The sequence below is a fragment of the Cololabis saira genome, chromosome 15, assembly GCF_033807715.1.
Source record: "Cololabis saira isolate AMF1-May2022 chromosome 15, fColSai1.1, whole genome shotgun sequence".
NCBI lineage: Eukaryota > Metazoa > Chordata > Actinopteri > Beloniformes > Belonidae > Cololabis > Cololabis saira.
In genome coordinates this window covers 14,259,406-14,287,172 of record NC_084601.1, presented here as the reverse complement: position 1 = coordinate 14,287,172, position 27,767 = coordinate 14,259,406, and the positions used below count along the sequence as shown (strand labels likewise).

The 27,767-nt window shown below is 40.1% G+C and overlaps 1 protein-coding gene across 2 annotated transcripts in view; it reads left to right on the top strand.

Annotated features, from left to right (window-relative positions):
* Positions 1–27,767, top strand: part of calcr (calcitonin receptor) — a 69,853-nt gene that overhangs the window by 34,901 nt on the left and 7,185 nt on the right. Inside the window, exons 3-21 of one of the 2 annotated variants that reach the window (XM_061742695.1) lie at positions 1,053–1,197; positions 1,372–1,479; positions 3,471–3,556; positions 3,641–3,776; positions 4,150–4,260; positions 4,386–4,498; positions 4,581–4,650; positions 4,740–4,853; positions 6,036–6,148; positions 8,100–8,262; positions 8,346–8,456; positions 8,560–8,672; positions 9,631–9,722; positions 11,382–11,508; positions 16,285–16,438; positions 17,405–17,465; positions 17,631–17,697; positions 17,997–18,215; positions 18,661–18,702. In XM_061742695.1, the coding sequence (XP_061598679.1) occupies positions 1,053–1,197; positions 1,372–1,479; positions 3,471–3,556; positions 3,641–3,776; positions 4,150–4,260; positions 4,386–4,498; positions 4,581–4,650; positions 4,740–4,853; positions 6,036–6,148; positions 8,100–8,262; positions 8,346–8,456; positions 8,560–8,672; positions 9,631–9,722; positions 11,382–11,508; positions 16,285–16,438; positions 17,405–17,465; positions 17,631–17,697; positions 17,997–18,215; positions 18,661–18,702 (2,145 nt within the window). Of the gene's footprint in view, positions 1–1,052; positions 1,198–1,371; positions 1,480–3,470; positions 3,557–3,640; positions 3,777–4,149; positions 4,261–4,385; positions 4,499–4,577; positions 4,651–4,739; positions 4,854–6,035; positions 6,149–8,099; positions 8,263–8,345; positions 8,457–8,559; positions 8,673–9,630; positions 9,723–11,381; positions 11,509–16,284; positions 16,439–17,404; positions 17,466–17,630; positions 17,698–17,996; positions 18,216–18,660; positions 18,703–27,767 lie in introns of both variants that reach the window. The other variant, XM_061742694.1, reaches the window with a different exon arrangement.

Here is a 27,767-nt window from a genome sequence, read left to right as displayed (position 1 = left end):
CTGTTTCTCTTCTGTTTGCATTCCAGATGCAGGTAACAGATTCAGGCTTTCCAGTCATATGTTTTATAGCTTATACACAAACACTTAATGGCTTTGGTCCACGTTTCTGTAGTAAGTGGATGATTCAAGAAGATTTAAATCATTAGATGAGGAGAAGCCTTTGCATGATGAGTGGTTCTGAAGAAGCTCAGCTGTTGACACTGGTGGTGGCCTGGTGGTCGTATGTATGACGTCATTTACTTCAATGCTTGGAGTGACATCATATGTACGGCTGCTAAACTGCTACATGGGACATCAGCATTTTCACTAAAGCCATGTCTTAAGTCTTATGTCTTTCACAAGCTTTTATGAGAGAGGTAAGGATGATATTTTGATCCTCTGCATAGCACCAGGGAACAGGTGGGTGGGGGAAGGGGGTTCGTCTCGCTTATAATAAGACATGTGGACACAATTTTCCTGGCAAAGTATTTAAATTCCTAAAATAATTCATGAAATGCAAGTGCATGAGCCTGACACTCAGAGAGGCTTAATTTTTCAGCCAAAAAAAAGAGAGAAAAAGATAAGTCACAAGAAAATGGGCCCTTTATCCTTCAGTGAGCAGCGTGATCAAAATCAGCATTTCACACTTTTTCATTTTAATGCTACTTCCAAATACAAACAATAGAGCAGCGATAAGAATAATTTGGAGAAAATCAGCTGCTTAACTTCTTTTGTGTAATCCCATACACACATTAATGAGCATGAGAAAGTGACTTGAATTTGAAAGCAGAATCTGATCAGATCAGCTTTGAAGATGTACAAAACTTTCGTTCTTTCATTCCTGCATTACAATTTCGTAATAAATAAAGATGCACATCAAGCATGACATAAAGCAAAGTGTTAACATTGCAAGCTCACAAAACCATCAAAGGTGACGTTAACGTTTTAACCTATTTTTGAGTGTCAGAAAAACAGACAGGCTCTCACCTCCTTAGCTATGCACGTGCTGCACCAAAGATGCCAGGATTTGCTTTCCTCCTGTTTGCAGCTCTAACGGCCTGTTTTCTCCGCAGCACGGGGCGGCTGCAGGTGCTGAGCCAACCTCATCGCTCAGTCCTGGACCGGCCGGCGCTGAGGAGCGGAGCGAGCAGGCTTTCAACCAGCATCAGTACAAATGTCTGGAGTCGCCCCACGAGGACCCCCGAGAAAACCGAACCGGTGAGAGTCCTCTCTGGCCAGATCTAACCTCAGGAAGAACTGAAGTTTAGGGTGATGTTGATGCCAGCGGCCATCAGTCAAGTGATGCTAACCATAGAGACATGATACTCTTACACACGAATGAATAAAGCTTGTGTGTGATTATTGACGTATCTTTCCTTTCCCTCTCATTAGGCATCTTCTGTGCTCGCATGTGGGATGGTTTACTGTGTTGGGACGAGACACCCGCTGGAACATCTGTAACACAGAGCTGTCCAGACCGGCCTGACCTCCACACAACTGGTGAGATAGTTTTGTATTTCTGTCACATGACGAGCTGAACCAGCTGGCTGAACTGAGACCTGCAGGAGATTCTTGCACAACTTTCTTTCTTTCTTTCTTTCTTTCTTTCTTTCTTTCTTTCTTTCTTTCTTTCTTTCTTTCTTTCTTTCTTTCTTTCTTTCTTTCTTTCTTTCTTTCTTTCTTTCTTTCTTTCTTTCTTTCTTTCTTTCTTTCTTTCAGATGTATCATATAAGAGACACGATTTTCTGAGACCGCAGCAACAACATAATACATATATTTGTGACACTGACATACCTATAATACATAATCAATACATAATCAAACCTTTTCTACTCCTAAAAACCTTTGTAGGTCATTAAAAAAAACAACATATAGTAAACATGGTTGTGATCATTAAGTTAGCATAAATGCACTATAACATGATGGGAAAGAAATACAGAAAATGTTTGTTGAAAGGTCGAGATTTGTATGTCTATTATTTTTTATGTCATGCTTCCAAAGGCTACGCTGTGCTCCTTCATCACCCCAACCCTTTTTACGTTTGATGTTTTTGATCTTAGATTTATGTTTTTGGATTCAGCATCGCAGCATCTGCTGCCTCCACCAGCTAAATCAACTCAATCTAACTTTCCTGATAATATTGATACATACCTTGAAGTTTCTCATAATCAATTAGTGAAACCATGCCAGCCCGATTCTCCAGCCTGCTGTTCCTGCGTGGTTGTTTCTGGTCCTGTGTTGTACGTCATGCTTCTTTTCTTCTTACTAAGCCGAGCTGAATATAGGATATGGTCACATTTAAAACCGATGTCCAGCGTGAGTTAAGGATGACGTGTTGCAACTTGATGGTTTATAATCTTCATTTTTTTTGGTATCTTGTTGTATAATGTCATTTTGTCATATTATTATTATATTACAACTCAGAACATCCCCATTATGTAATGAAAATTAAAGCACCGATGATTCCTAATGAAACATTAGTCTGGCTATAATATCATTATAATTGCAGTGTAATTTCCCACTCTGATTAAATAAACAAACTTTTCAATTAAAACAAATCAACATTATTGTTTCTCATCTTATCTAACATTAATTTGATTCATTAGCCTTTGCTGCAGCTTGTATTTAGCACGTATAATCTCGCTTTGCTTTAAATCACTGATGTTTCTGTGCGCTACAACAGAGCTTGTAAATGACAGCTACTGTTAAAGATTTATACACTGGATTCAAAATATATCATCAGCCTATTATATTCTATCAGACAGAGCAAAGAAAGACAGACACAATTTTTAAAACATATTTATTTGACTGTCAACTTTGAATTTCAACACGTTTCCAGAGAGTTTCCTGCTTTTTTACATTGCGAGTATTACAAGGCGAATCAGTGTCAGACTGAAGACATCCAGCGTCGAGCCGTATCTGATCTGGGAACGGCAACATGACAAAAAGATGGGAGGAGAAGCGGAGGACAGACAGAGGAGGAATGAGGAGGAAGGAAAACGAGATCCAAAGAAAGGAGGAACTGCAACAAAAAAGAAAGGAGGGAAGCTGTGACAGAGAGATGGATGTAGAGCGAACGCATGAATCAGTGAGCAGAGAAGCTGTTACTGTAAGAGATAGTTCATGAGGGATTTTCTGTGATTCAGAGATGTCCTGATGACTCTTTGAAAGCGGATACGAGCAGTCGTAATGTTGGAAGTGGCTGCTGAACAGTTGATGAACTGTCAGAGAAACTAAGCAGTTGTTGTTGTCAGGAGCTGTGTAATGTCATCTCCCTCCTAACCGTGCACGTCTGTGCACGTGGCTGTCGGCCTGACATTTGAGGACATGGTTGAGGATATTTTGATGTGCCAGACTGTTCTGTTTGATGATGTGATCCAAGCTAGATTGGGAAGGCGCAGCCACAGAAAACAAAGTCTGTGAGTACAACCTTCAGGAAGGACATTGATAAATGTAACTGTCTTGAAATTATTATTTTTTTTCCTTTACAGAAAAAGTGACCAGACATTGTAGTGAATCGGGTAACTGGGCCCGAACTGGTTTTACCTGTCAACACGCAGTAAAGGACAAATTAGAGGTATTTCCTTATTGGATGTTTGCCGAGACGACTTGTGTTTTTATGCACATAAGTCGACTGATTCATCATTTTTGCCCCCAAAAGGGAAGCCGTCTTGTAAGAGATGCTGCCGGGGAGCCAACGGGAGAGGCCACTGAGACGAGAACAGAAAAAAGTACCCTTGAAAATGAAAAGAGATGCCTTGAGAAAATGAAGCGTGAGCCTCCTTATAACGAACCAGGTAACGATATTTGCTACTGAAACCCATCTTGCAACAATCTTCCGACTGATGCTGTCACTAATCATCACAAAGAAGCAAACATTTTTTTTAAAACTTTTTTTTGACATTCTTTTTTTTTTTACATTTTTTTTTACATTCTTTTTTTTGACATTCTTTTTTTTTTTTTTTTACATTCTTATATTTATATATATTTTTCTGTACATAACGAGACATGCCCCATTTATCTGTTCATTTTTTTCTATTTTACTTCTTATTCTATTTGATATTTTCAACGTCTTCCTGCTCAGTTGTCTTGCAATTGCCCCTCTGGGATAAATAAAGTTTTCTGAATCTGAATCTGAATCTGAAAAAACATGTCTTTGTGGTGCCGTAGGCCCGTACTGCAGCCGTAACTGGGACGGCTGGCTGTGCTGGGACGACACCCCGGCTGGGGGCTACGCCTCTCAGAGCTGCCCTGATTACGGCGCTGATTTCAACCCTGCAGGTGAGACGTGAAGCCTGAGCTGCTGCAAACCTTCATCCCATCCTCCCTCCTCATCATGGACTTGCCTGTTTTTTGTTGTCGTTGTTGTTGTTTTAATGCCTTTGGTTCACGACAACTCCTCACAGAAAAGGCAACAAAGTACTGTGGAGCAGATGGACAGTGGTTTCGCCACCCAGACAGCGATAAGATTTGGACCAACTACACACTCTGCACATCCAGCTATGACATGAAACTGAAGGTAAAGTGTAGTTTAACTAAAAAAAAAATCATTAAAAAGCCATGCGTGTTTATAAAATATCTTTTTTTGTTCTCCACAGAAGTTAATGATACACGAGAATGAACGCAGGTGTCTCCAGAAATTAAAGCAAAACCCACCGACTAACCTCATTGGTACTCACAAATCTGTGCAATAACAAGTTGATTGTAGAGAAGTGTGAAGGAGAGGCCTGTAGACACATGGTGCTGTGTGTTTGTTGCAGGTCTGTACTGTGGGGGGATCTGGGACGGCTGGCTGTGCTGGGATCACACCCCGGCTGGTACCTGCGCATCCCAGAGCTGCCCCAACCCCAACCTCTACCAGCCCAAACCCGCTGGTGAGTAGGAACCATAGGCCTCTTCTCTCTGCTGTCCAGTGTTGGGTGTAACACGGTACAAAGTAACGCGTTACTGTAACAAGATTACATTCGCCAGTAACACAGTGATGTAAAGCGTTACAGTTGTATTTTGGGTAATCCCATTATAGTTACTCTAAGACAAAAAACATTACGTTACTTTAGTTACTTTAAGATTTTCAGCTACATGTAGAACGGGAGAACAGAAAAGAAAATCAAACTTGCCTTTCATGCGTCTTCACGCGTTGCGCAACACTTGTTTTGACTTAAGGCTGATTTATGGTTCCGCGTTTCACCGACGCAGAGTCTACGGCGTAGCCGTAGGGTACGCGGCGCCGCGTACCTTACGCCGTAAGTTCTGCGTTGGTGTAACGCAGAACCATAAATCAGCCTTTAATGTGTTTTTACGTGATTTTACGTGATCTTACGGGATTTTACGGGACTTTACGAATACACATTTGTGCTGATCTGGGATCTGGGCACTGCAGTAATAAGGTTCCAACTACAGGACTGTCTCAGAAAATTAGAATATTATGATAAAGTTCTTTATTTTCTGTAATGCAATTAAAAAAACTAAAAAGTCATACATTCTGGATTCATTACAAATCAACTGAAATATTGCAAGCCTTTTATTATTTTAATATTGCTGATTATGGTTTCACAGTTTAAGATTAAGATTCCCAGAATATTCTATTTTTTTGATATAGGATATTTGAGTTTTCTTAAGCTGTAAAACATGATCAGCAATATTAAAATAATAAAAGGTTTGCAATATTTCAGTTGATTTGTAATTAATCCAGAATGTTTGACATTTTTGTTTTTGTAATTGCATTACAGAAAATCACAATATTCTAATTTTCTGAGAAAGTCCTGTATATGTTGTTCATTGGCAATCGAGTTATGGTGCAGCTCAGGTGATATTGCGGAGTAATCCAAAAGTAATATAACTAGTAATGTAACTAGTTACTTTCAGCCACCAGTAACTAAGTAGTGTAAGGGATTACTTTTTTTAAAAGTAACTAGTAATATGTAATGGATTACTTTTTTTGAGTAACTACCCCAACACTGCTGCTGTCAGATCTCATTAATCCTGTTTTTAAGCGGAACTTTAATACAAGCTTTTTGAACAGTGCTACAGTGATGTAATAATCGTGTAATTATTAGAAAAGGCGACTAAGTACTGCGGAGAGGACGGGCGGTGGTTCCGGCATCCAGAGAGCAACGTGACCTGGACTAACTACACGCTGTGTGTTGGCAACGGCAACGAGGAGTTGAGGGTAATGTTCTGTAATGTTTATGCAATAACTGTCCGCTAGAAAGATCACGGACCGTGCAGGTTGGGGGTAGCTGGGCTTTAGCCGCAGGGATGGGCTCTCTAACAGACTCGTCTCGAGGACGGCGTTCCTTTGGGTGTGCAGAGCTTTACAGGGTGGTTGAACAGATCAGTTCATAAAAGGAGGACATTTCCTAAAAATGAGCAACATGTGACCTTTTACTGAAGCAATCACTCCCAGTTGTTTCTTGCGGGGAAGAGAAAGTCCCTCCGGACACACAGCTGCTTGTAATTGCCTAGTTTCCTCCTGTTGTGCTCGGCTCAGGACATTTCTGGACGGAAACCTTTGAGGCAGAAGACGTGTGGACACCAGCAAATGACAGCGGTCAGCTTAAAGGCTTAAAAAAGGAGCTTTAAAAAGACACATGCAGAGTCAGGCTCTGCAGAGGTGTCCGGCTGCTTATATATATATATATATATATATATATATATATAAGTTAGATCATGTCAAATGTAAGTGTAAATGTTTTTGAGGCGTTAGGACATACTTGAACAATGTCTTTAAAAAATAAATGAACTTCAATGAGCTTAAGTTGCATTTAGTCGAAAAACAGATCATTCATGCAGCGAAGACAATAAGAACTAATTTCAGTGCAAATCATTAAAGATTTGTTGATTTCCCATTCATGGAGACATGCAATGTATTGTGGCAGTTTGTTGTTTATTTCAGGCTGGTCTCTCCCGATTGCCATAAGGGTTGAAGACTAGGCTCCATCATGCAAAGCAGAAGCCCCTCAGTGCCATGAAATGAGAAGAGAATCTGACTTTTATTGAACATCTTTTCCTCAGATGTTTTCAGGGACACTTTTTTCTGTGTCCACTTTCAGAAAAATGAGAAAAAGTTTCAAGATGAGCCGCCTTCATTTCTGCACTTTGAAAGGGAAGCCTTTGTCCAGTCAGGCAGACTGGATAATCAATCAATCAATCAATCAATCAAATTTTATTTATATAGCACCTTTCGTCCAGGTACATGAAATACAAGCTGCTTTGACATTTTGATTGAAAAATAAGCATAATAAACAAATAAAAACTGGGAGACCAAAAAGATAAAAACTGGGAGACCAATGCACCCTGACATACAATATAAAATATATAAAATTTATAAAAAGATAAAGGTTCAAGGATTAAGGCTAAAAAAATAATCAGTCCACAACAATAAAAATAATAAAAACATTATAAGAGATAGATAAATAAATAAAACAGATACCTTTAAAAAATTTTAAACGGAATAAAACTAAAACTATAAAATGTGATGCTACATAAAAGCCAGACCAAAGAGATGAGTTTTTAGTCTACGTTTAAAAATGTCCACATTTCCAGCTCCTCTCAGATCCTCCGGCAGGCTGTTCCACAGTTTTGGAGCATAGTGGTTAAAAGCAGCATCACCAAATCTTTTAGTTCTACTCTGTGGAACAGCTAGAAAAGAAGAGCCAGATAAGGCAGGTGTTGTGATTTTCTGCTTCACAGAAGGACAGCACTTGTCAATCATTTGTCATATTACAGCCCAATAGCTCCAATAGTTGGGATGCAGAGTGATCTCAAATGCCAAAGAAATATACAAACAATATAGAATAAATAAATAGAGAGGACAGTGAAAGCTGTGGATGATAACGGCGTGTAAACCAACATGAAAACATTCATGAAACATGAATCAGCACTTAAGATTCGAAGTTTCCCCCCTGATGGAAGGCATAAGCTTTGTATCCTAGCAACCGTATGCTCAACTGTTTGTATAAATATGTGTTTCAGATTAGAAAAGGTTAGTGTTAAATCCTTTTTTAGGCTAGGATGCCTACCCCTGAGTGTTGCAGCAGCGTGGCACAAATATGTTTTAAACCCCCAGACTCATTGTCTGGACTGTGCGTGCGTGTGATACTGACGTACCGTTAATGCAGGCAGCTGCGCAGTTGTCGGGGGACACGGAGATGGAGCCCACCATGGAGGCCTTGGCCGGCCCCGTTGATAATCAAAAGGAGCTGGAACGGCAGAAGAAGCTTCTGGACAATCAGTACAAGTGCTTTGAGAAAATGAATCGCGATCCACATTACAACAAGTCAGGTAGATCATATCCACTGAAGCTCATTTTAGTTTTCCCTTTCGCACTTTTGCTCGCTGAACTCTTCGTTTCTTCCACGGCACAGATCTGTACTGTAACCGTACCTGGGACGGCTGGCTGTGCTGGGAAGATACCCCGGCGGGAACTTACATATACCAGAACTGCCCCAACTACTTTGAAGACTTCGACACCACAGGTGAGCACCGAGACTTGAGTGGTTGTTTTTTTTCTTGTTGTTTTTTTTCAAGATCTACTGAATAGCTAAAGAAACTGATTTAATGCACAATTTTAACTTCCAGAGAAGGCGATAAAATATTGTGGAGAAGATGGGCAGTGGTTCCGGCACCCGGATACCAACAGGACTTGGTCAAACTACACTCTCTGCAATGAAAACACTAACGCAAAGCTGAAGGTAATTTATAGGAGATGAAGCTCCCAGCGATCATAAATATGCTGCATGGCTGCGACAGTGTGATGAGTCAGGCGGACAGTCAGCTCTGTGCTGCGGGCAGGAAGGAGTAAATGAGTTCAAGGCACCACGTTGATAAGATGGATCACTCTCTCAAACGGATACATTGCTGGTACTGTGATGTTTACATTAAACAATAATAGTAAAGGTGGTTAAATGCTGCTGAATGTCTACCTATATCTCTGATCTTACCAACAGGGCAGCCGGGAGAAGCTGGTTTTGCTTTTGAAGAGAAACTTACTTAGCATTTATTTTAACACCATTTCCTTGAATAGTTCTTATCTTACATACATTGACCTGATCCAAGTAGACACGAGACTCAAATGCATTCATCTTTCCAATTAAGTGTCTTTAATTAGGCAGAAAAAAAAACCTAAACAGAGACACTGTAACATAAAGTGCAGAGATAATCTGGCACACAGAAGAAGAAACAAGTGCAAAATCCCACATTAAACAACGGACCGGAAATAGAGGACAAACAGGAGGATTTCCGTATATAAACAGTGTTTTATGAAAAGTTTGTCTGACTAGTATGAATTTTGTGAATGTCTACTTTTTAAGTGTTTAGGTAGTATATATAATTATGAGCATTCTTGTTAAGATTAATTACAGTAATAATTGGGTTGGGCTGTAACAGACGCTATATAAATAAAATCCAATTGAATTGAATTTGGTAAATGACTAAAACTTAATATTGCTAAATATCCTTTAAAATATAGATATAAAACCAAGTTGCAAGGGAGATGTTATGTTAACTGTTTTGTACTTTATTATTCAGGATCTGGAGAAGAAAATACATATTTTAGTTTAGTTTAGTTTATGACTTCTCAGAGACACTTTCCATTTAGTGACTCAGTAAAATTTTCTGTCTGTTTCTCGTCCTTTTTCTCTCCCCCTACAGTCAGCATACATCCTCTTTTACATGGCGATTGTGGGCCACGCGTTATCCATCGCTTCCTTGCTCATCTCTCTAGCCATCTTCTTCTACTTCAGGTATTAAATTCAGCTTCGTGTTCCAGTTCTGCATAATGTGCTGCGGTGACGATTAATCACCCTGTAGTTTTGTTTTTAAAGCCTCAGTCATCTTCAGCAGCAAAAACGAGGCCTGACAGGCTCACAGATGGTGCCGTTGCTTCCTCAACGAAACCGTGTAACCGGCCCCCGTATCACTTTCAGTCAGCAACGTCCTTGCGGCGCTTCTGTCTGAGCAGGCGGAGTAAAATATGACAAACATGAATACTTGCCAGAGAGCGACGCTGACAATTTTAATTGATTTATTTATGATCTGCTTTCATAGCTCTACATCGGAGAGCTGTGTCGTCCACCGAACGCACCCATGCGTTAATGTTATTTAAAAACTTTTGCACCTGAGTGGATCGCTTATTACAGATGTTCCCATCCACAGTGACACTTTCTTTCCGGACGGAGAACATTCACAAGCGCATCAAATACTTTTACTGAAATTCATAGACAAGAATTCAGATTAGTGACGTGGTGAATACCATTACAAACGCACATTCTGGGGGTTTAATTGTTGGACCGAGGGAGCTACGACTTTGCAAGAATATTCTGACTGGGAGAAGAAGTACCTGTGATAAAATGCTCTCCACGTTGTCTAACAATATTTACTGAGACGTCACTTTGCTGGCTGTGTAAGTGGTGATTGCCGCGGTTATAAATTTTGATGTTCTGAGGGATGCAGAGCTCCGAAACGCAGTCGTTATCCAGAACAGGTCTTGTAGAAGACCGTTAGTGAGCTGCAAAGTTTTATACACACCCATAAATCAGGAGGCCCTCTGCAGGGCAGGTGCACAACGACAAAACCATGTGACCCTCTGGGAGGGAAACTCAGCCATGCACCAGGCCATTCATGATTTATGTCTGTCAGAGTTACAAAAAAATGTACATTTCCATGAAGGATCAAAGTCATCGTCTAAGAAATTGCCGCCCCCCCCCCTTTCACCATAACTTAGTATATTTGTAGCAAAAACAGTTAGAAAAACATATTGGAGGCTGCGTATTGTATCATTTGATCCAGATGTGGAGCTTACAGCGGTATGCAATGGTGTGTATCTGCACCACTCGGTTATTTACAACCCTGCATCAACACTGCCAAGAGTCCCAGACAAAAATACTCAGGTCTGCTGTGGAAAAACAGCGGATGGTTGGAAGCTTGGTCCAAAGACATCAAGATCCATGACAGTCCAAAGAACATTGCTGTAAAAATGTAATTTTCTTTTCTTTTTTTTCCTTTAAAAGAAAAAGAAAAACGAAAAAGGAGCAAAGACAGGAATTAGCCATAAATGTTCATGGGTAGGACTTTATTTTAGGCAATAATGTGCTAACAAGTTCAATTGAGCTTTCAATCCTCCTCAATATGAGCTGCAGTCTCTTTTCTTGCTGCTATGAAAGTAACACATTATTTAACTGTCACGAAGAAGAAAATGGCTTTATTTAGAAGCATTAAGTGGCACGAAGCGTACAGTACAGTGCAACACATTCCAGCTCAAGGCGCCATGGGATTTTTTAATTGATTGATTTTTTTTGATTGAAAATAAAGAAAAATGAAACATCCCAATGCCTTTCCTGTGCTTTGATCTTATGTTTCAATGTTGTCGATACGTCACAAACGGTCTCTGTCACGACACACAGGAGCCTGAGCTGCCAGAGGATCACCCTCCACAAGAACCTGTTCTTCTCTTATGTGCTCAACTCTGCCCTCACCATCATCTACCTCGTCACCGTGGTCAACAATCCCAGCGTGGTGGCCAGAAACCCAGTGAGTAGAGGTTTTTGTGACTCACCAAATGCCAGGGACACGTCTGATGCCAGAGCTCTCCGAGCGCTCGGAAAGCTCTGTTGTGTGTCTTTATAAATGATGCTCTGATATCAACCGTTTCACAAGTTAACAATGCCCTGTGCAATTTAGCACTCATGAAAGAAAACGTTTTTATATCAAATGATCAATAAAGCAATGAAAAATAGTCCAAAATCAATACATCTATGGGAGATTTAAAAAAAAAAAAAGAGTAGCCAATATTAATAGAAGATGCAACAATGATAAAATAATTACTAAAATTCTCAAATGCCTGGATATGTTTTTTAAATGTCTTATTACTCAGGAGAATTCTGAACCACTGAGGTGGACTGATTGCTATACAAATGCTATTCCTCTTAGCGATAACATACCGTGCTCTAAAAATACCAGGAGGCAGGAAGGAGTCTAATTAGGAAGCCTTGTTGCGATGTCTTTACTTGAGTCATGCATAATTTATGCCGAGCCAAACTTTTTTAACTAACTTTCAGCGTTTCTTTTGTACTTTTCTGATGTACAAGAGCATGTAAGTGACGAATCTAAATGGTAATGAAGACGTTCTGGTTTGTAGATAAGACTCATGTATGTTTCTGTGTCTGTTCTTGGCACCATCTCATGGTTAACAGGCAGCTTTCGTTCTCTTTTACTATCTCTTCTTGGAGCCTTCCAGCCTCTCTGAATGCCTAATGCCAAGTCTTTGAAAAGTCAAGGCCTATTTAGGCAGAGGTAATAAATCGGTCGTGTAGGAATGCCTTTCTGTCAAGGCTGAACATAAATTTGCTGCCTCAGTTTCTTAAAAGATGTTATTACAGCATTTTCTCCACCTCCAATAAGGATAATAACTGCTTTGCTTTTACGTAATGCCCCCCAAACCAAAAAAAAAAAAAAAATTGAAACACATTCTTTGAGTCATCAAAGCTGAAAAAATATAGCTTAAACAAAAAAAAAAGTATCTTTCGAATATTCAAATATAAAAAGATTTAGCTAATTTTGCATCTTCATATAAGAAAGGATCAGGGAAGTTCACAAAAGCAAGAAAAACAACAGGTTTTACGAATTAATTCACATTATTTACATTCCCGTCACTCCCAGCCTGTGTTCAGATCAACAGAAAAAGGAGCCTTTTCACGCAATCAACAAAACAGAGTGGTTATTACACACGACAGGGATGACAACCATTAGCATCGCTATTCCCTACGTATGCAGTGGCTCTCGTTCAAATCCCTCCTTGTGCGCGTTTGTCAGAAAAGAAAATGTCTGCCTTCAGACTGTTTCTTTCTGATCTCGTACAGTCAAGTTGAATGTACTTGCTGCAACATGTCAAAATAAAATTTGTTAACATGGCCCTGCTTTTCATGAAGTAGAAAGAGAAATCAGGAAGACCAATGGTTTGGATTCATGTGCGCCTGTTGGGAAACATTTTGAAATTAATAGCTGCCAGAGTTAGATTTATGGGCCTGTTTTTGATGCTGGTGATTTAGGAATGGTGGATTGGAGGAAAGATTTGTTCTCACTGAGAAAACATGCCTTTTTTTATTGTCTGTTGTGCGGTGAGTCTGATATGGCCTGTTGGCAATGTGGGGGGAATAAGCCCCATAGATTATTTCAAACTGAGGGAGGGGGGGCAAACATAGGAGAGAGAAAAGATGAAGTTCTGGATAAAGAAAAACCAAGATAATAAGATACTGATATAGGGGTGGATATTGCCAGGGACCTCAAGATATGATGCACATTATGATACTTGAGTCACGATAAGATGCGATATCCAAATTTTGTAATATATTGCAATGTTATACAGTTCGCGGAAAACTGTAAAAGACATTATGCATCTTAAAATCCGAGTATGTGCAGTACATCAGATCCTAGTAATAATTCATTGGAAAAACTGAGTCAAAACAATGTAATTCAAGTTATCCATGCCGTTTTATCGTAACTATACAAGCTAAAGTTACAAGATATTTGCATATGTTTTTAATATTATATTAAATATTAATATTATATTATTAATATTATTATATTATTATGTGATACTGAAATCAACTGAGGATAGTAATTTCTGAGAAGGGAGAAGGGGTAGGATTAAATAAGCATATGCTTCTTTCTACTCCTTTTCGGACATGGCAACATTGTTTTGTTTATTTATCTATATTTTTTTGTTGTTTTGACTATTTTGACTAATGTGTTATTTTATGTTTTCCCATGTTCGGAATAAAGCTTTCATTCATTCATTCATTCATTCATTCATTCATTCATTCATTCATTCATTCATTCATTCATTCATTCATTCATTCATTCATTCATTCAATATTATTTACATAATATGAAATTATCATTAACCATATTATTTAAGCTGATGTATACAATAAAGTCATACTGGATTTACAACCCATCTGAAACATGATTTATTATTTAAAAAAAAGAAAATCGATATTCAAATTTTGAATATGGATATTGAATCGGCTGGCAAAATATTGCGATGTATTGCCATATCGATATTTTTGCCCATCCCTACACTGATATAATACTCTAACCAATCATTTTCTGTGGAACTGTGCTTAGTTAGATAGAGAGGCATAGAAAAGTAAGGTAAAGACATGTGGCTACTTTTAACAGAGTTTTAAGGAACACTGGTATCTCTGAATTATACTGCGGTTACACGATACTTTGGAAAAAAGTGAGATGATTCCGTTAAAACCATCAACAGTGGTGTGAGCCCTTTATTGGTAGACAACAGTGTTACTTCCTCTGGGACTTTCATTACAAACATATAATTCTCTTATCGAGATTGAGAAAGGTCTACATAGTCGAACCTTCGATTCAGGAAAAATAGTACAGGTGCTGTCTTGGCTGTGGAACCGTGGATCTGCTCTGTACCCTTGCTAGGGTCCTAGAGGTGGCATGGGAATATGTCAAAGCAGTCCAGTCTCCAGGAATATGGGATACAGGATCTGTTGCTATGGGGTTTTCAGACCCTGTACAGTGATAGCCATGTTCAAGGAGTATAGGGATTTTGATTTGGTGGCTTCAGGATTTCATATCTGCTTTATGCAGATGATGTTGTCCTTTTAATGTCATAGAGCTAAGATTTCCAGCTGTCCCTGGACTGCAGAGGAAAGTGACAGCAATGAGAACCGGCTTTTCTGAATATGAGACCATAGTTCTAAGTTGGAAAAATGTGGAGGTTTGGAGTAAGGAGATGCCTCAAGTTGAGGAATTAAAGTATCTGAGGATCTTGTTCATAAGTGGAGGAGTGAGAGATTTGCAGGCAGCTCATTGGGCCGTACTACAGACTTAACACTTTCCGTTTGTCAGTTGATCCATGCTCATAACCTCACTTATGGTCCCAAACTGTGGGTAGTGACCAACAGAACAGGACTGCAGGTACAAGCAGCTTAATTGCCTTTGCTGGACTCTCCCTGAGAGAAAGACTTGAGAAAATATGCTAATGTAAACCTACTGAAACATTTATTGGACAAAACCATTTTGGTAAACAAAAACATACTTATGCACTCAGACTAGAGTGTTTGCAGAAGCAAATTACTTTTACAGTGTTGCGACACCTGACAGACAAATCTGTCTTCTCACGTCTTTAGAATGTGATCAGCTGTGCTGTTTCAGGACTTCCAGTGTTTTTATCAACAGCTAGTGAAACTGTTTCCTCAGCGTGCTGTGTGGTCACATTCCCTGATTGTTTCCTCTAAAAGCTGACACCGTTAAAAACCTTCAGCATCCACTGCAGATGGAAATCCAGCCACTATAAAGCTTGCCTTCACTGCCACATCACATTTTACTTTAACATTTACATACATCTGCTGAGAATGCAGGCTGCTTTTCTTGGTATCTAAGGTTAGCATATTCAGGACTGAGTTTGGTGTACGTATGTATTTTCTTCCCACCTCTCTATAAGCTTCTTTCTTCCTGTATAAACTTCTTTTTTGGACATTATTGTTCCAACACCACTTGACAGGAAAACTGCTGTATCGGTCGGACATTGCCCTCAATTGGTAGATACCCTCACACTGAGGTAACCAAAATGCATTGTGGGACATGTGTCAATCTGAATCTTACAAATAATTCAGCTTTCAATTATATGTTTTTCATAAGATTATAAGATTTTCTTGCGGATCCGATAAAATGAGCTGACAAACTGGATTTGAGCCAAACTCTTGTGTTTGACACTCGCTTACTAGAGGGATATGTTATGATAAGCCCACAAGTGCCTGTAATTATAGTGCTTGGAAAAGATTGACATGATAATAACGTGTCTTTATGTAATCACTTCTTATGATGATGATTCAATTAAAGGAGCATACACAATGTTGAGATTTGTCGTTTCTTTCTTGAACTATGATGGACTTCAATACATAAATACATATATAAATGTATATGTAAACTTTAGTCTGGTATAAACTGCTTTCAGACTTCTTGGTGTGGAGGGAGATCAGAACAGAATCATCCAAACACACAGCAAAATCATCTTTTTCAACTCGGCTCCAAAGGGGGTAAATGGATAAACACCCACTCGCCCGGGAAAGTATAAAGCTGACTAATGATTGTCTGCCGCGAGCGATGGAACATCCCATCACATCCTTTTGTTTTTTTTTTTCTCTTTCAACCTCATGCTGAGATGATGTTACGGGTGTTTAAAATTAAACACTTTTAGTGATTTAACTTTCAACAGTAATAATCCAAAACAGACACAAAAGCAATCAATGTTGCTGTTTTTGCTCTTTTCTGCAGGTGGGCTGTAAGGTCTTGCACTTCTTCCACATGTATATGTTGGGCTGCAATTATTTCTGGATGCTCTGTGAGGGGATTTATTTGCACACACTCATTGTGGTGGCTGTGTTTGCAGAAGAGCAGCATCTGCACTGGTACTACCTCCTGGGCTGGGGTGAGTTATTAACTGTGTTTCCTTAAAGTCGCATTTTCCTCCCAGAAACTCCCAGAAAAAAAACAATTTGACGAGTTTGGCCGCAGCCTGATAACGTGCCTGCAGCCAACCAACCTTCAAATAGTCAAAGTGGACTTGAGGTCTCTCTCAGCTGCCTGTACATGTGTGGATTTATACATCCGTAGCATGTAAAAATGGACCCTGCGTGGGTTTTATTAGCAGAATGTCACATTAATGACTTAGATTATTAACTGTGTGACTGCGCTTTTGTTGGCATTGAACTGAGCTGAACTGAATTGACTTGAATGAGTGAATAAAAGGGTGAAGGAATAAATAAAATAGGGTGGCACGTTTGTAGCCCATCAGTGACTGAGTTGATTAAATTAGGTGTTGCGTTGTCAGCAAACATGGATCAATTCTCTTATGAGACAATATACGGATGCTGTATTTTGTCAACGAGTACTGGAGCCCCTCCTTTTACTCTTGAAGTCTCCTTATCCGCATATTTCCTGATTAAGTGTGGATTAAATGTTCCCACAGCCGTGTCTTGGTCTGAGCGCGCCAGCGGTCCAAGACTGTCCGGGGATCTCCAATTCCCCATGACGGCTGAAGAAAGAAATGGTTTAAACGTCCTCCTCTCTGCTCCCCGTTTTGTTTCCTCTTTAACTGCGATAATTATTCTGCCCTAGTCCAGGCAGCATGCATAAATATATATATATATATATATATATATATATAGGCAGACTTCTATTAGTGCATCATTTTAAGTCTCAAGGATAGGTGATATCACGTTAGGAAAATCCGTGGAGATGGAGACAGCCCTCTTTTTCCGAGGACGCGTTCATTTGTAAAGTAACAGCTTATATTTCGAGAAAGGTTTGAGTCATAAACAAAGCTAACTGTGTGTCTTTCTGCTGCACTCGTGAGAAATGAATTTCACCTCATCTAGCTGTTTTCCTATTCAAGGCTTTCCTCTCGTGCCCGTGTCAATCCACGCTGTGGCGAGGAAAAAGTATTTTGATGACAAGTGAGTAATGTTCCAGAAACTTCTGCTAATAAACAAAAGACATGTGCTGAGCTGTGTGTGGCAGAGCGAGATTGTACACGAGCACATGTGTGTTTCTTCTACGAGTGTGCGCATGTGTACTTTGGGCGGCGGACAGCACTGACGGATGTGTTTTTCCTTCTGTAGCTGTTGGATGAGTGTGGATACCCATCTGCTCTACGCCGTTCACGGACCCATAGTGGCGGCGCTTCTCGTAAGTCTGCAAAACCCTCTGCTTCGTTTTTCTCTGAAGATAAAAAAAGGAACTCTTACACTGCAAAAACAACCCCACTATAATAAACCTAATATACCATAAATCAAAATTGTTTTATTGTAAGCAAACTTTCTTGACTAGAATTCTCAAAACCGGCAAATAGTCTTCAAATTTTCTTGAAACCCCAAATTTTATTATTTTAGAAATAGGTTCTTGCAGTGTAAGGATTTTTTTTATTTTTGTAATTTCCATATATAAAGTTTGTAAAACTCAGTCTAAATATTTCCAACCTTTCGCAGGTTAACCTCTTCTTCCTGCTGAATATCATAAGAGTGTTAGTCACCAAGCTGAGAGACACGCACCGGGCCGAGTCCAACATGTACATGAAGGCAGTGAGAGCCACGCTGATCCTGGTGCCCCTGCTGGGGATACAGTTTGTCATTTTTCCCTGGAGGCCAGAGAACCGGCTGGCAGGTGACGTCTACGAGTATGTCATGCACATACTCATGCATTACCAGGTGGGTACTGTGGCGAAGAATTCATCTGAGTTCCCATTAGCCTGCAGGGAACAGTAAGAGCTTGCCTCTAAAGCAGGATAGTGCTGCTTCAGTGCGCCGGAGAAGGAAGAGCTTCTCATTTCTGGTCTGGTTGCAATCGCATCTATGATGAGGAAGAAATATTCAAAATATTGTCATAAAATGTGCCTCCAAGACTGAGCTGCAAGAACTGTTTTCCACCAAGTTATTGAGATTGATTGATCTGATTCAGTGTTGAATTACCCTTTAAAGGATCAGTTAGATGCTTCATTTAATGACAGACAGCCAAAAGCTCTTTCTGACACTTTTCACTTATAGTGATTCCTTTCATTCTTCTCCAAGTCATTTTCATGCTTAATTCTGGCTAATGTGAAAAAAGAGAGAAAAAGAAATGAAAAAAGTAATTGTTTGCTTCTCCTTTTTCAAGGGTTTACTGGTGGCAACGATATTCTGCTTCTTCAATGGAGAGGTAAGGCGGATTCATGTGTTCACATACAAGTTAGTTGAGGTAGACGGAAATAAAAACGGTCAAACTGAACACGGACGTTAAAGAATAATTAAGCACTCAAATGCAAGACACAAACAGAGGCTGCCGTGGACACGGCAACCAGAACACGAGCCTTTGTGAGGCTGCAATGTTTACAAGTCCTGCAGCTAACGTCATTGAAGGGTGAATGCATAACTGCACGGCCTTGTAGCCTTTTCTTGCGTGGTGCACGTGCTGGCCAGCACCTTCATGGTCAGGCCCAGGTTAGAAGAGCGGATATGTTATGCGGTTTATGCTTTATCTTTTTTTTAACAGTTTGAAATAACTATAAGAGACAGGGTAGTCTATTCACTTCAATTAATTACACCATATTTTCTCTCAGGAAGCGCATTAGTGAGATATAACAGGAAAGACTTAACATCTGCGTCTGCCACACCTGCCTAAATGTGCGAGCGAGTGTAACTCCTGCGTAAGGTGGTGCCATAAGATGAAAAAGCTACCAAACATTATCGAATAACGACGTGGGGATGAACTGCCAAGTAGGACCGACTAGAATCACAGGCCTTGTTCCCGACTGCACGTTTTAATTTGGTGAAAACAAACTCAAGTTCACTTTATGTTTGTGTCTTTCGGCACGACTACAGCATTTGCACTTAAAATATATAAAAATGACTTAACCAGGACCCCAGAGACGGATGCTTTCTCAGTCCAGATCACCTGGTGAGCTTCTCCTGGTTAAAAAACACACGGAAAAATAAATACTGATGAATAAAACATTAATATGAGTGCATGTTTGGGTGCGTCCGACCTGATGCATTTTCAACTCGCTCAGACTGAGAATTCCCTTTTCATTCAGGTGTATTTAATATTTCAGTGAAACATAAATCATGTTGTGGGTTTGACACAAACCTTAGTTTTGCTGTTTGTCACCAAAAAAATGCCATAATTTTTCAAAACCACATACTGTGTACTACATTAACAATGTAGTACACAGTCTGTACTGCTTACCGGCACAGCGGTAGTCATTTGTACTTGGTATGAGAAAGAAATAAAGTTCATGCAGAAGTATAATCAGAAGCCAGTCATGTGACTGCTGTGACCAGCTTCAGTGGAAGTGGCCTGTAACATTATGGGATACATACAGTATCTGCGGTGCAACTATTTATATACTGTACACTACATCTGGCAGAGATGCAGCTGCAGACACACACAGAGCCCTGGTGAGACACAGGTGGCGGCAATTATGGCAGAAATGATCATTAGGAAATCATCAAGCGAGCAGACAGTATTGGAAGACTGCATACATCTAACCTGCTCACTAGGTAAGCTTAAAAATAGCTGAAGCCATGTTTGCTGCGGCTAATATTTACATTGAGGCAAACTTTGTGACGAAAGAGACAAATACGTAAATATTTCCAGAAAGGAAGTTATTGCCAAAGTATGCAAATCCATCCATCCATCCATTTTCTATACCCTCTTTCATTTCATTCATTCATTTGTTTATTTGGAAGGGACAGATACAGAAAACATAGACAGACATAAATGGCATAAATCTGATGCCTGTATCATAATGTTTATAGCGAATGCTAATTTGCAACACTCGTCCCTAACAGGGCTCACATCACAATTAAAAGAAAGGAGTTAGAAAATTACACATACTTGACATGCCCTTACAAACATTAAAAACATACACAATACAAACATTAAAAACATACAAAATTACACACATAAAAAGAGCTAGCTTTACTTATCTAGGCCTATCTGCACACACATCTGTACTGCTATAATTATTTCAGCATATAGCCTAACTATCCTACTTATATGCTACCAATCCTTTGTAGGGTCACGGGGGTCTGTTGGAACCATCCCAGTTAATTTTAAGGCGAGAGACACGGGTAAAATATGCAAATGTTTAAAAAAAAACAAATATATATATATATATATATCATTCTAATACCACTGTGCAATTGACCTTTTGTAAAGGTCAACTTGCAAATGGTATGTGGGGAACTGTTTATTCATGGAGCAATAAAGCCGCTCACTGCTTCCGGCACATATATGAGAAATAACAGTCCATGTGGTGGGGGCAGATCTCTTCTGCACACATGTTTACCTGATAGTACATCGGGAAGTGACCCATGAATGTCAAACCCAGTGTTTGGTTTTGCTGCTGCGGCAGTCGTCAGTTCTCCCGGGATTTGTCGTAAGGCTTTGTTGTACACAGATTTGTGAGGCTTGATGCTGCAGCAGTGGAAGCTGAAGGGCCATGTCAGGCGAGGATTAAAACACAGAGTATAAATGACTCTTGAGTTGCCAAGAAATGTACTCCTTTGAAGCCTTCCTGCCAGCATTTTCTATCATAAATCTGTCAGTGGTGTTTTGACTGCAGGCATCCCTAAATGCATTGAAACATTTCACCAAACCAAGGAGCTGAAATTCCACAAAAGCATCATTCTGAGGTTAGTGGGGTTGTGGAAACCTCTTGGCTCTTCGGAAATACTCTCAAATATTTCTCCTTTAGCAAGATTTCTGGAGTTGAAAAGCAAAATAAATTTTCTTCGGAAATCATGTGACCGAAGAAGAAGATCAGGAAATTGGCATGTGGGAAGAAAAGAACAAGATGCATTAACTGAGAGGAAGCAGCGTCAAATACCCGACAAAAAGGACCTAAAGTGAAGTTGTAGACATCCGTCCTGCAAAATAGGTCAGCTACCGGCTTATGTGCAGCCAGCAGAATCATCTGTAACAAATCAAATAAGCGGAAAACAAATAAATGTATGGGCATACCAACGTTTTAAAGGTCAAACACACAAACGCTCTACGGGAGAGGAGAGGGGTTTGTGTGCTTCACAATGACCGATTCATTCTCCTTTAATCAGGACACCGGTTTCTGAAGGGTTCAATTCAGATTTTTTTATTTCAAGGCCAAACTGCACAGACCTGCGTTGTTTCTTCAATGGCTCCATTGTGAGGTGGTCGGGGCAGCGAGACAAACAGCTTCCGAGCTGTATTTGTTACATAAACCAAGACGTTCTGCATGGAAGCGGGAAGCTTCAGCTGCTCTTTTGTCCTCTTGCAACAATTAGTGGGGTTCATTTATATTATTAGATCGGTATGTGTTGATGTAGTAGGAAGAAGCCGTAGTAGGAATGAATGGATGGATGTGTTAATGCGGTAGCTCTGGTGTGATATTTATTCACGTTGCAGCCTGGAGAGCATGTTGTGTGGATCGTTCACGTGCAAGAAACCCCACGTTTAAGCACAAATGTATCCTCCATAGAAAATTAAAAAAAAACGCATGCACAAATCTGTCCCTGCATGCACCGGGCTGCGGCAAGTGAAGGCTTAATCTGACCGAGGCGATGGCGGCCGCCATAGCCTCCCCCCTCTCTGGTTAGTGCTGATTGCTTCTATTGACTATTTTGGGAGAATTTTTTTTATGTTGTTGTTTTTTGTTTCATTACCGGCACAGTAGCAATATTAGTTGGAGCTGTAATAGCCTTGCAAACACTGGTTGAATGGTGACAATGTGTTCCTGGCCAACAATGAGAAGCTGTGATGTGATAATGAGGCGGACAGCCGGAGGAGACGGTCCTCTCATAAACCCTGTCACACGAACCGTGCTCACATTATTCAAACGGACGGAGCAGATCTATCTTTATCCACCCCCCCTCCCCGTGTTTATTGGTTGTGAAATGGTGGTGATTAGACAGCCTTATTATGTCCACCACCTAATAATATCACTCAAGCATGCAGGGACGGTTTCTGAAACATTCAAAACATGTTTACGCCACTTTGCCGGAGCTGCCGTGTTGATGGATGGAAACAGTACTGAACACCGTGTTAATTTTGCAGGCCGGTGGATCATCACAGCACAATTTCACTGTTCCTCCGTCTGTCCAGTGAACCCGTGTGGTATGTGCCTTCTGTGCAACAGTTTTGTATCAGTAATGTTAGCCAGACGCAGACAGCCCTCCCTAGCTGGGACGGTCAGGGGGAGCGTCCAGCGGACAGCCATGTGTTCCCGTGTTCCCGGTTCATCAAAAGACTAACGGCCCATTGGTGCTCACCGACTCAGCCAGTCCGCCCATGATCTGTTCAGGTCCAGGTGACATAAATTTTATAGTGCCTTAATCCTCACGGGTTCTCAATTTTGTGTCAGACTGCACACCGCAAGCACGCAGACTGTGTGCGAGCCAGAAAAACAGCCTCGGCCTTGCCGGGTCTAGCTTCAGCAGAGTCTGTTTGGACCGTCCATTCTCACTCCACAACAGTGTTTATTTTAAAGCATCATGAAATATCTCCTAAGAAATTTACAGCTCAAACATGCCTTTCAGTCATAGTCATCACTTTTAATAGCAATATGCTTCTCAGATGTCCTTTATGTCACAGAAAGATGAGGGGATGGGATGAATTGGTGATTCTGCACTTGCTCTCTTGTTTAATTGTAATCTGTCAATTAATTTTGTAATCTAAATGCCTCCATTTTAAACATTTCCACCACTGCAGTGGTGAGGAAGAGCTCCATTTTATCACATCTTCATTAGAAGTGAAGCAAAGGGCCTTTACTGACGTTGCATTTCGGTCACGTCGTATTTTTTACATTTATTTTACCCAGCTCTCTTGGTGTGCTCGTCAATACTGTTACCTCACGAACAGAAGGTCATTCGTTTGAATCTCAGCTGAAGTTTTCCGCTGAAGTTTTCTTCTTGAAGTTTGAATGTTTATCCACTTTGTGCAGTCCAAGGTTACGCGTGTTAGGTTGACTGTAGGATTGGCCGTGAGCGTGAATGGTTGTTTGTCTCCTCGTGGCACGGTGATGAACCTGCAGCCTGTGTCGAACCTTTCACCTGGTAACAGCCGGGATCGGCTCCTGCAACCCTGAACAGGAAGAACAGAAACAGATGGTTGTCTTCTGAGCCACGAAAAGGGCCGTCTGTTTTTTTTTTTTTTTTTACAGAATATGTCTTCCTCTTGAAAATTAAAGTCCCTCAAAATCCTATTTGAAAATTCCTGATCCATTTCCTTTCCACTGACAGTAAAATGCTATCAGCATGTTTTTGCTTTGCATATTTGCATATATTACATCATGTCTTTAACCCTTGCAAGGCACTGAGGCTCGGGTCAAAATGACCCCAGCCAGAGTTAAGGGATAAGGAAGGGAAGTAGAACTGCTCAATATCAAATATTATAACACCAAATGCAGAGTCGTCAAGGTCATTCAAATGCCTATTTGGGAATATTGATGAGTTTCACATGTGATCTGTCACAATCTAAGGTTTTGGTATGTTTGGGTTTCCCATCATGCTCCGCTTTGTTATGTGCAGTGATGGGCAGAAACGCGTTAGAAGTAACGCGTTACTGTAATCCGATTACTTTTTTCAAGTAACAAGTAAAGTAAGGGATTACAATTGCAAAAACAGTAATTAGATTACCTTTACTTTTCTGAAAGAAGGCTGCGTTACTGCGTTACTAAATGCAGTATTTGTTTTATGAAAATATCTCATAACTTTGCGCTGCTCATACGTCAGTCAAGGCCTATTTATGGTTCCGCGTTACACCAACGCAGGCCTACGGCGTAGGGTACGCGGCGACACGCACCGTATGTCTGCGTCGCCGCGTACCCTACGGCATCTGGCTCTGCGTCGATTTAACGCGGAACCATAATTCAGGCTTCAGTGGTAAACCAGAGACGACATGAAGTGCGAGAGAGAGCAGGAGCATGCGGCGTTTAACGCCTGGAATTACAGACATTATTTTGAGTTTGATTCGGTCAAAAGTGATAAAAACATTCTTGTCCGCTGTAAAGTCTGTGTGGGAGGAAAACTCGTTGCGAGCCCCCACTGGGGCTGCAGCGCCGGCTGCCTCATCAGACTCCAGCGGGAGAACTGCCGGTGGCCCCTCTGCTGCTAAACAGGTGAAACTAGATGTAAGACCAACGGGACTTAGTGCAGCTGAATTGAAGAAGCTTGTCGCAGGTTATATTGTAGTTCAAGTCAGAGAGAGCTGTATTTTGCCTGATGCAATGTGCATAAATTTAAGACTTAATAAAAACAAGTTTAAAAATAGACCGTTTCATTTACTTATTGTCATTTAATTTTATATGGTGGAATGTGCACAAAAAATAGAATAAACTGAAAGTTCTATTGTTTTATATTCTTCCAGTAAAGTGTATTCAGGTTGTGCATCATGTTTTTGAAAAGTAACTAAGTAAAGTAACTAGTAATGTAACTAGTTACTTTTGAAAATAAGTAATCAGTAAAGTAACAGGATTACTTTTTTGGTTCAGTAATCAGTAACTAATTACTTTTTCAAAGTAACTTGACCAACACTGGTTATGTGTTTCGTTGCTTTACTGCTGTGGTTTCGGAGAGTTTTGGTTACAACACAGGACTGCACACTTTACATTTACAAAGTTATAAATGCACACCTTCTATTTCCCCATTATTTTAACATTTTTTCAGTTAGCACACAATTCAATAGTTAGCCTGACATCATGGAAGAAGTCATTGCAGCTGCATCAGGATCAGTGCTCCATTCAGAGAGAATAATAAAACAGCCAACACTGAGTCCATACTGATAATCAGTGACTAAATCAGTTTTGGCTCAAACTGCCAGAATCAGGCTCAGTAAGTCAGAAAGCAGTAGAGCAGTTAAAAATACTTAAAACAAATTGAAAAAAAATTGTCTCCAATATTTAACAAGGAATAGTCTAAAATGTAAAAAAAATAGAAAAACAAATAGGAATCTGGTGTTTCTCAAAGCGACACACAGATGTTCCGTTTGAGGAGGGATGAAAGGTTCCCCCAATGCAGCAGTGAAAGATGCTAAAACTGATCCTGTTGCATCTGGGACTAATCTTACAATGACAGCTGTAAGAGAAGTAAGTCAATCATAAATATTGTTAATAATAGTCTTAAAATAACCTAAAGAGGTGCTGATTTGTAAAAAAAACAAAAAACAAAACCACAACAACCCTTTAACTTGACACAACCCCATTCAGCTACACTTGCCTGGACACGGGAGTGAGGCCAGAACCTGTGGCCCAGGTCGGCCGGCACCGGCTCTGTTCAGCGCTGGATGGGATAATGGGAAAACATCTAGCCTGGCTCGGCGTCACACGCTCAGCTTTGAGTCAATAGCAGGAAAGCAGCTCTTTTGTTGTGCTCCCAGTCGGTCTCCCCGTGCCAGCTCGTTTTTGAATTTTGATTTATCGTGCCGCAGCAGCACTTACGCTTGAAATAAAAAGACTGTTGTTTATCAAAACCCCTGTCACCAAGTGCCCTGCATGTGCGTCCTCTGCCCTAGAAACCCGACGGAGATGGGAGTTTGTCACCGTTCAGCATCTGTGGCCGTGATTTGAACCTATTTCCACACATTACATTTCACAAAATCAGATCTGCATGCATGAGTTCACTTTTTTTAGCACGTGTGAGATTCATGTCCTTTTGGCTTTAAGTGATATGTTCTATTTAAATAAGTTTTATTACAAATCATTGAAGAAATTGTATCAACTCACAAAATTTAAATACTAACTTTGTTAACTTCAATTATTCAGATCTGTCTTGTTAGAAGTAAAAACGTATTATTATTCATTTTTGAAGCATTTGCACAAACTAACGTTATTTTAGACCAATATTGGAAGTTTGTAATGTTGTTTTCTCTTTTGAGCTTCATATCTTATAGAAGTAACTCACTTACCTGCTGACAACCAATTGACAGCTAGTAAACATGTGAATAAAATCTGTCTGAGTATATTTATTTGAGCCGAACATCATCTAATAAGAATGTGTAGTTTTCCTACCAGGCCATATGAAACTGTAAATCATTTTATGAAACTCAGGAAACAAGTTTTAATCTAATTTTACAACAGCATCCGAAAAATATAGCTGACTTTGGGAAGAGTTTTTCCCCGTGTGACAGTTCAAATCCAGGGATGATACACATATAGAGGTTTAGATTTATTTAAACAGGTTGAAAACTGAGCTCCAAACCTAAATCATCTGTGCTTTGTTTTATCTGTTTTTCAAAAAAATAACATAATAAAAACTAAACCCTGCTCGGACCCTTTTCCTAGAAGAGTTTCCCGAGCGAATAAAGACGTCTGCGAGGTGAAAGGTTTTAGTCTCCCGCTCTTATTGTGAATACTTGCCCAGAAAGACGAACAGCTTTACACAAAGACATAAAACCGAAGAAAAGAAAAATACAGTTTTATGGTCTAAAATGAATTGTATGTTGGTATTTTAAGTGCTGCAAAAGACACACATCTCTGTTGGCACGTTTAGACGGTAAAACCCAAACCGCTCTTGTCAGCCAGCATCCCCGCAGGATGTTGAATGTGAGAGATTAATTAAGGTTCTTTATATAACGCCATGACTGATGATCACATTATGGTCTAAATAGGGGGATTACGGGGAGTTACTTTCAGTAAGTCATCAGGATAGCATTGGGTTTTGTAATGATACAGAGTGGATTTGGTTCACATGCTTATTAATGTGTCAAATGTTTGCAGCAAGATAGCGGTGATGAACATCCCCCGTCGTGTTCCTGGGACATCGCTTTGACAACTGCAAGAAGATCAGTTGCTTGTTTAATTAGTGAAGTTGAATAATGTTCTAATCTGTTCATTTGTGCAGAGCGACGGAGAGAAAGAAGATGCATGTTCTTTTATCGTGCTGCTGATTGATGCACAGCGCTCACAAAGGATAAAAAAAATAAACAACAAAACCCCCGTACAATTCTTCAGGCAGAGGGAAACTTTAAACACGGGTGCTGAAACCGTTGAGTAGCTGAGAGGGAAAGGTCAAGCTGCTTCAAGGAGAACGGGATCAAATGGATGATAACACAATTACATGACATTGACATTCACTTCTATTATGTGAAAATCTGCCCATAACATGACCACAGGTCAAGAAATGTGGGTTTGGCATCTATTTACTACCTGCCATTTGTGATATTGCAATTGGAGTGATCCTCACACGCCTCAGCAACCACGCGCACGTCATTTGGAGCTGTCAGTTTAACCAGTATTGTCAGGAGATGATGAT